We start from the raw sequence: 9095 nt of genomic DNA, 5'->3' as shown, positions 1-9095 counted from the left end.
TGGCACTGGAACAGGCTCCTGCCAAGGCTGCCAGCACCAGCTCTGCTGGAAACACTGCCTGCAAACAGCACCATCCCCCGAGCCTCCTCCAGGATCACCCCCTTCCACAGCGTGCTCCTTACTGGGGTTATCTCCATTATCCAGCCCCGGCAAAGACCCTGCTCTGACGTCCTTTCCCAAAAGATAAACCAAACAGATCTGTCCTTGTCCCCTCACCCAACAAATGACCCCGAACACTGGGGGTCATTTATACAGATAATTATTTACAATGTACAGTAAATACAGATTTGGCTGTGGGGCAGCTCCCACCTCCTCCCAATGTGGGATGCACCTGGACCCATGTGGAACCAGTGCACCCCAGCCAGCCACGGCCGTGACATTGGGACAGCAGGACACCCTCCTGGATCTGCCATCCAGGATGCATAAACCTGTGGCAAACAAGACCAAGGACCTGCTGATTCACTCCTGGGTGCTGCATCCCACATTTCCACCTGCAGGCACCAAATCCCTTTGCCTTTTTCTGGGACATAAGGAGGGGAAAGGGACATTTTGGGATCAGAAGAAATCCATTTCTAAATGGAGTGAGTGTAGGAGGCTGAGATCAGAGCAGAACATGGCAAACACTTAATAAGAAAGAATATTTTCAATGTGCTACAATCTAAAAATGGAAGATTTTTCCATATGAGACCACACAGGAAATTTGAATTTTCTCAATATCTCAGCTTTTGTGACAAATGGCCTGGCCTTAAGGAGCTGTGACTAAGCACACTGAGAAAATGAGAAACTGCAATAGCTTTTCCTTCTTCCAGGAAAACAAACAAATAAGGAAAGCAATAGAAACAGATAAGAACTTCCAACTGCTGTAGCAGCTTATCACAGCGAGACAATCTAAATTGCTGATGCAAACAACCAGAGTGTGTTAATAACAGGGGCTGAGTGCACAGAGGTGTTCCCAATCCCAACCTGAGCAGAGCAGTGCAGCCCAGACAGGACCCCACAGCCATGGGCCAGGCACCAGCAGCCAGATGTGGCCCCAAGATGTCGATGAGCAAAGATGGAATTAAGGGGGACACTGACCCTGAACTCAGAAAGTCTCGGTATCCCCTTAGAGCTCAGAGCACCACCAGCACAGCCACCAGCATGTCCTGCAGGGCTCCTCATCCCTGCCTGTGACAACCCATCCCTCGCCCCCCTGTGACAACCCCCGAGGCTTTGTTTTAAAGGTCGCTGGAAAGGCGACACCGGCAGAGGAACGGGTACAGGTTGAACTGCACTGAGAGGCGCTGCCGGGCAGAGGTGGGGTCACCTGGCACAGGGGAGCAGGTCCTGCCCCAGTCAGAGCCCTGGGTCTGTCAAGAGCATTCCCAGAGCAAGGCCAACAGCCTTCCTAGGGAAAGCCATCAGCTCACGGCAGCGCTCGGCAGGTGCCTGGCAGCTCCCCCACGCCGACCCCCCAGCCACTGTGCCAACTCTTCCAGGAAGAATTCCTTCACAGAAAGGGTGCTCAGGCATTGAAGGGGCTGCCCAGGGAGGTTTGGAGTGCCCATCCCTGGAGGTGTCCAAGGAAGGGCTGGAGGTGGCACTCAGTGCTCCGGGCTGGGGACAAGGTGGAGATGGGGCACAGCTTGGACTCGATGGTGTTGGGGGTCTTTTTTCACCTCAGTGCCCCTGGGATTCTGGTTCTACAATCCCACTGTGCACCAGGTGTGTGCCAGTCATCCTGGGGGCAGCCAGGCAGAATCCAGGGCAGTGGTGGTACCTGCAGAGTTCACTGCCCTCATGACCCACCGAGAGGCTGAACCCTGCATTTGAAAACCCCCTACTCCCCTAAAAGCCAGCTGGCACTTAGCAGCACTTCGCTTCTGGCCCAGAGCAATGACCTACATCGTCCTAAATGACACAGCCTTTGTCATCAGCCAAATGAGATACTCCTCCTCTGGCTCATTTGGTAAGACACTGGCTGTCATCCCTGTTCACCTTGTTTATCAACCTGACTTAACGTGCAGAGACGACAAACAAGTTTAGCTAATGATAAAAGAGCATTAACAGTAAAACACAGTATCCATCCCACTGGGGTGTATTTTCAGCCAGACCCTAGAACACCATTCTGGGGTTAATTTTGCTGTAACAAAGCAATACAATAGTTCTAACTTGCTACATTGAACATCAGAACTATTTTCAAATGCCAAGGCCAGGTTAGACAGGGCTCAGAGCAACCTGGTCTAGTGGAAGGTGTCCCTGCCCGGAATGAGATGAGCTTTAGGGTCCAACAGAAACTATTCTGGGATCCTGTGACAAGGAAGCAATGCTGTAATAACAGATCAGGCTCCAGATTTTCAGCTCGGTTGTTCTGAATCATCCTTACAGGAGAAAAACCCACTTTTTTTCCCACCTAAGAAGGAACAGCTCTTAGCTGGCACTATTTAGGGTGTTATTGCTGAGCTCCCGCCCTGCACCCCGTGCTGTCTGAGCCCCCAAAACGCAACGCTGACAAAAGCCCATTTCTGAGCGATGGCAGCGCTGGGAAGCACCGGCCGAGGCTGCCACCTCCAGGCTGTCCCGGGAGCTGTGGAACAGCCCAAGCCCTGAGAGCCGGGCAAGGCGAAGGGGATGTCCAGCACACCCTGGCCAGTACTGACAGCGGGACCTGATGCCCTGACGGTGCCCAGATCCTCCCCAGGAAGAGGGAGACAGGCTGGGCACATCACAGTCTCTTTCAGCTGTGGCAAAAGCTGCTGTTTTCTCTTCCTCTTAAGTTTATCTTCAGAATACCCAGTATTTTAGACATCTAATGACAAATTCTGATACCAAGAGAATGCAGAGCTGCCTGTATATTGGGAGAAAACAGCCTTTTCCTTCAGGTGTGTCCTGCTCTCCTGCCCTCTTGGACAGAGGCAAATCCCTGCAGCAGGAACATGCCCATGAAAGGAGAAATTCCTCAGGTTTCCCCTTCCTGTGCTACTCCCCTGCCATGATTTACATGGAGCACGCAGATTTCTGGAGCAGCTCTTGATCCCATGCCTGGCAGGCTCCAAACATCAAGGGAAGCTTCAGCTACCTCTGAACACACTGAAGAAAATTATTGTGGCTCCATTCTCCTTCTCCCACTCTTAGTTTGATTTTCACATTATAAAAAAATATCCTCAGGGCACAGCAAAAAAAAATTCCCGTGTCAGCAGAAATACTGCAGCTTTCTGGAGAAAAGCACAGCTCCAGAGAGTGGGAGGCAGCCCCAGGTTATCTCATCCCTCAGCCAACACAGGCAGAGTTCCATCACCCCAACCCCTCCCTGCCATGGGCTGGCACTGAAACGCTGCCGAAGCACAGGCTGGACAGGGAGAGGCACCACGGGTCATTCCAGCATTGTTCAACACCCAGATTTTAATGGACTGGGGTTCTTCTGAGACCTCCTGGGAATTCCTGCAGAGGAGAGGACAGCTGGACCATGGACAGGCACACAACTGGGAGAACACACTGAGTGCCTTTGGAGCAGGCTTTTTGAACCATGTGAACTTCCCGCAGCGAGGGAGATCCGAGGCAGTGACTAATTCTTCTTGGAATAGCAATGCCAGCCTGGTTTTCCTGTTTATGTGTGTGTGCCATGCATGATGCTGACTGATGTGGTAACAGCTCTCACTCCTGGGTGCCACAGATTGAATCCACATGTACCTCTGGTCCAGCTGCTGTGTGGTAAGTCACAGAAGTGTTTTACTTCTGCAGGAAAAATGAGTGAAAGTGCCTGGAGGCACAAGCCAGAGGTCCATTATCACCCATCCATGGTGAACCAGCAACTGCCAGTCCAGCAGAAAAGCTGACACTATTCCAACAGATACCCAGTGCTGGAAAGAGGCAGCACATCCCTGCCAAACACCCACAGAGCACCTTTCCCAGGCTGGTGACTGCTCACCTTGTGTGGCCAGAGGCTGCAGAAGTGCTAAAGAACCCTTAAAGTCAGAGAAACTTGAGTCAGAGACTTGTAAACCAAAGTACCAGCTCAGTACGCAGAGAGCACCTGGCTGGGAGAGGTGTGATTCCATGGACTAATGCTTTCCACTCACAGAGCGTGTGAGTAAAGGAGAGGAACACGGAAACTGCACAGGAACTGTCCCAAAGCCAGTGCAGGAGCACAGCCCTTCCCCAAACACAGTCACCACAGCCCCAGGAGCTTCCTGTCAGCACTCACCGATCCACAGCCTCCACATCAAAGCAGAACCTCTTCTCAATGGAGTCTGTCTTCCGCCGTGTGCAGGATTTCAGGGTGACAGCTTCATCTTCCCCCTGAGGAGAGACAAAATCACAGCTGAGGCCAAGAACAGAGACCTGCCCCCAGCACCCACTGCTGGCAATGAGCGGGTTCAAACCTGGGGGGATCTGGCAACATCACCCTGCTAAAAACATCTGTTTATACCTCTGACATGAGGACTTGTCTTTTCACCCTTGTTTAGGCCAAAACCTTCGAGGAGGAGCCTTCCCTTCAGGATGCCCATGATTCAATCTGTGCATTAAGCACCACACAACCCATTCTTCATGTGGGCAGGGAGTGCTGGACCACAACTTTTGGGCAAAGTTAGCTTTGTTTTCCATTGCTGAACAACACTCCATAGACCTGCTGGCACTTTGCACTCCACGCTGCGTTTTTGGCAGCACTGTGCACACAAGGACTCTTAACAGGAGCAAACATGTCTTAAAATGTTTATTAGATAACAAAGCAACGACAAAACCGTTCTCCCATCCAGAGAATGCCTCTCTGCATCCAAGTTGTACTGGATTTCCACAGGGCTGAGCAGCAATCCAGCAGGATCTGTGAGCATTGCTGTCCTCTGCTGGAGGAAATCCTGCCTCAGCCCCTGCCAGCACAGACACTTCTCCTGCAACTGTGAAATTCCACTGATGACTTAAGAGAAAATGAATTCTGAAGGAGTTCCTGGAGACAGACACTTTTCTGGGCTCTCTGTGCTGTTCCTGATGACACCCTGGCTGACCACCCTGTTCCCTGACATCACCATTTTTCCAGGAAACATATTTAGAATCACTTAGATTGGAAAAGACCTCTAAGATCACAGAGTCCAAAAGTTCCCCAGAACAGCCAAGCCCACCACTAATCCATGTCCTCACGTGCCACAACCACATGTCCATTAAACCCCTACAGGGAGGTGTAAATTCTAAATTTACTGGTTCTCAGCCATAAACTCCTCCCCTCTGCCACCATCATTCAGCTCCAGACAACCAAAGCACTCCCTAACACACAGTCCTGGTCATCCCACCGTGTCCCCATGATGGCAGTGTTTTTCCTGCTGCACGGTGGCTTCCAGCCCCTCCTGCTTGTTGCCCGTATCGCAGGCACTGCTGTAAATGCTCTCCTGTTGGGTCTCTGAGCCTGCCACATTTTGGGGGAGAAGCCCCAATTCCTACCTGACTGTTCTCGTGTGCTTCCATGGTTTCTAACTCACCAATAACCCTCGTGTCCCAGACAAGGGGCCCAGCACAGACCCAGCAAGACAGACCTGAGAGCTCCCTGCAGAGTTTCTCCCCAGGGTTTGGCAGTGGCCACCTGCCCCTGGTGCTCCCCAGCCTGGCCCGCTGCTGGCACAAGGCTGCTCCCACTCTGCCCAGCTCCCTGTCCAGAATTCAGGGAATGCCCCTGCTCCGAACCCACCAATACCCAGCTCTGGCCACAGCCCAAGGCCACGAGGGGCTGATACCACCACAAGTGATGGGTCTCCTCATGCAGCACCTTGGCACCTGCTCCAGCCAGACCCCAAAATTCCCAGCAGTGCAGCCCCAAGCCCCCAGGCTGCTCCATGCTGAGATGTCCATGGCAGTCACCACTGACCAACCCTGGCCAGAGCTGCCCCAGCACAGGCAGCGGTTCATGCCAGGGTGGTGCAAGCCACAGGTGCAAGCACAGCCCTGGAGAGGGGCTCAGGATGCTGCCAGCAGCTCCCACCCTCCTGGATGCGGAGAGAGCCCTGAAATGGGAAGGGACCAGATGAAACCCAGCACAGCCGCTGATGATTACAGGGCTGGGGTATGTTAATGCTGAGCTATAATGAAGATGCTCCAAGGCAAGAGGAAATTAATTTTAGAAGCTTCCCTGCCCACAGCTGGCTCCCTGTGCCAGCAGGAAGCCGTGTGGGAGCCTGTCCAGCTGCCCCAGGCACTCCTCAGCAAGGGGATTGTGTTTGCAAACTGTCCCAGCTGGGAGCACTGGAGGGGTCTATTGTTCCTGCTGTACAGAGGAGCAAAGCCAGCCCTGGACACAGCGCTGGGAGCACTGGGGACACAGCCCATGCTGGCTCCTCACACCCCCCCAGGGCCAAGGGGAGCTCCAGGCTCTCCTGTGGCTCTGTCCAAAACAAAACAACTTCATTGGCCAAGTCACAGGATCATCAGAGACTCACAGAATGGTTTGGGTGGAAAGGGCACTTAGAGCTCGTCTTACTCCACTCTCCTGCCATGGGCAAGGGCACTTCCACTCGACCAGGTTGCTCCAAGCCCTGTCCAACCTTGCCGTGGACAAGTCACAGACATTAGGGAAGGAGCAAAATAATGAACAGGTTCTCTTGTCCATGCCTTGGAGCAGGAACAAGGGACTGGGGAGCAGGCACCCATGGAGCTGGAGCGTGGTGGGGGCAGGTGGCTGGCAAAGATCTGCGGGCTCTGGGGGTCTCCTGTCTTTTTCTTCTCAAAGCAGGTGCCAAGTTCATTCCCCGTGTGGCAGCCACTCAGCCTGGAATGAATGTGACCCACTTCACTGCATGTGTGTCACCTTGCCAAAAAGGTGACACAGTTTGAGCCCCGGGAGAGCCTGCAGCCAGCAGTGCCACGTGCTCCCTGGCAGGACACAGCGCTGCTCCTGCCAGCACTCACCCCTTTTCCTCCTGACTTCTGGTCAAAGGGCACCATCGTGATGCGCTTGGATTCCCGCTGGTAGGTGCAGTAATGCTTCACCCAGGAGGTCCCAAAGTGACCTGCAGAGCAAACACAGGGTTCACGCCCAGAACAGTTCCAGTGCCCTCACATTAGAGCCCGCTATGTGTAACCATCACTTCACATGCCAGACTCCTGTACCTGAAAGAGTTTTATGAGGCACTGGCAGTGATTCTCCTGGCTGCCACATTCCCCCCCAATACCCCACTCACTGGGCCCATCCCTGTCTTCCAGGGATTCTGCACCTGCTGAATCAGCCTTTGTGTCCCTGTCCTGACAAAGCCCTTCCCCAGGCTCCCCGCCCCGCATTCCCCACCCCGACACCTACGCTTCTCCTGCACGTAGAGATACCCCTCCATCGTGTAAGGGCTGATGTTCTTGTGCTCGTGAGGATTCTCCTTCATCTTCTTCATCAAAGCTTCAACCTCTGACCTCGTTCCTTCAAAGCGGTTTCTTGTCTGCAAATTAAAACAGGAATGTCTTCTCCAGTGCAGGGACCTGTGCCTGGCTCTGCAGCACGTGGGGTGGGGCTGGGTGGAAAATGGGGCTGGGGAGCCCAGGGGCAGCCACAGGGCACCTTTGCTTCCTGGGCCTGAATTTAAGCTAAAGGAAAAATATTACAACGACTGGAAATGCCTTCCAGTACTTTAAAAGGGCTTACAAAAAGAGGGAGAGTGATTTTTTTACACGAGTAGATAGTGATAGGACAAGGAGAATGGATTTAAACTAGAAGAGGAGAGATTTAGATTGGCTATTAGGAAGAAATTCTTCCCTGTGAAGGTGGGGATGCCCTGGCAGTGCCCAAGGCCAGGTTGGAAGGGGCTTGGATCAGCCTGGGACAGTGGAAGGTGTCCCTGCCCATGGCACGGGGTGGAATGAGATGCTCTTTAAGGTCCCTTCCAACCCAAACTGTGCTTCTGTGATTAAAATACACCACCAGGTGAATTGGCTCTGCCAGACACTGACATGGACAGGCACCAGGCATGGGGACACCTCGGGCACGGGGACACCCCAGGCACACTCACGTTCTGGATGCTGATTGTCAGCTCTGTCTTGAAATCGCTGAAGTCCTTAGCGAGCTCGTAGCCGTGGTGGTAGAATGTGAACAGCCCCTGCAGAAAGGCCAGCAGCTGCATTGGGAAAAAGCAAATGGAGATGGTCAGAAGAGACCCAGAGCTGCTCCCAGAGCCGCCGCTGCCGAGGGGAAGGGGCTCCGCAGCCCCCAGGGGTGGAGGGGCTCCCTCGTGGACCCTGGGAAGATGCCCTGCTCCTCATTTCACAGCCAAGCCTCCTCTGAATGGATCTCAAAGTCAAGGCTGTTTCCTTCCCCTGGAGCCAAGGCAAGCCCCAGGACCCCTCACACCTCTGTCCCCCTCCCTGCATTCCCCAGGCCCGGGGTCACCAGGAGCAGAGCCAGGAGGTGTCAGGCAGAGCAGGCAGCACTCTGTGCCTCTCCCAGCTCCGAGTTATTCTTGGCTCAACAGGAATCACCTTTACAAAGAGCTGGGAGGTCTGGCACTTCCCAGAACAGCTTTAAATGACTTAACACCTGAGCAAAGGCACATCTTAAAAACTTTTTTCCTTATTTCTGTCACTCCTGCACTCTCTTTCCTTTGTGAACATTGGTTAAAATTTGGGGGGTTCCCCCCAATCAAGAGCAGTTTTCTTTTAATTGCACGGGCCCCTCAGCCCACCCTCCCTGATAGACAGTCCCCACAATAAAAAATCACATGTTGAAAGGTTTCCAGCACACACAGGGTCGCTGAGCCAATGGCTCTGTGCCCCGTGGCTCCCACAGAGCTTCCCCCTCTCAACCCCCCTCTGTGAGAGGGGCTGTGGGGTGAGGCTGGCCCCCCCAGCCCCAGTTTTGTGCAGGCTGAGGCAGATTGAGAGCTCACTTACAGGTTCCACAAACTCAAACATCTTCCTCTCCTGGACCTCCTGCACCTTGAAGACGTATTCCAGGGAGACCTCGTAGAAGTGCTGCCGAACCAGGTCCACCTGGCTGTCTGCCTGCAGGGGGGTTGGAGAGGAAACAGAGCTCAGGACTGACCAGAGAACACCTGGCTCTGATGGGAACACCCCCACCAGAGCAAACCCAGCTCCAGCCCCCAGCCCCAGCTGCACAGATGGCACAGCAATAAACATAAACCTGATCCACATGA

The 9095-nt window shown here is 53.6% G+C and overlaps 1 protein-coding gene across 4 annotated transcripts in view; it reads right to left on the bottom strand.

Annotated features, from left to right (window-relative positions):
* ARHGAP26 (Rho GTPase activating protein 26) overlaps positions 1–9095 on the bottom strand; it is an 84950-nt gene that overhangs the window by 71655 nt on the left and 4200 nt on the right. For all 4 annotated transcript variants that reach the window (XM_008629027.2, XM_017728252.1, XM_017728253.1 and 1 more), the window contains exons 5-9: positions 8833–8943; positions 7956–8060; positions 7259–7388; positions 6871–6971; positions 4184–4278 (exon numbers count right to left, since the gene is read on the bottom strand). In XM_008629027.2, the coding sequence (XP_008627249.2) occupies positions 4184–4278; positions 6871–6971; positions 7259–7388; positions 7956–8060; positions 8833–8943 (542 nt within the window). The remainder of the gene's footprint in view (positions 1–4183; positions 4279–6870; positions 6972–7258; positions 7389–7955; positions 8061–8832; positions 8944–9095) is intronic.

The sequence above is a fragment of the Corvus brachyrhynchos genome, unplaced genomic scaffold, assembly GCF_000691975.1.
Source record: "Corvus brachyrhynchos isolate BGI_N302 unplaced genomic scaffold, ASM69197v1 scaffold21, whole genome shotgun sequence".
Taxonomy (NCBI): Eukaryota; Metazoa; Chordata; class Aves; order Passeriformes; family Corvidae; genus Corvus; species Corvus brachyrhynchos.
This window is presented reverse-complemented; position numbering and strand designations above follow the sequence as displayed.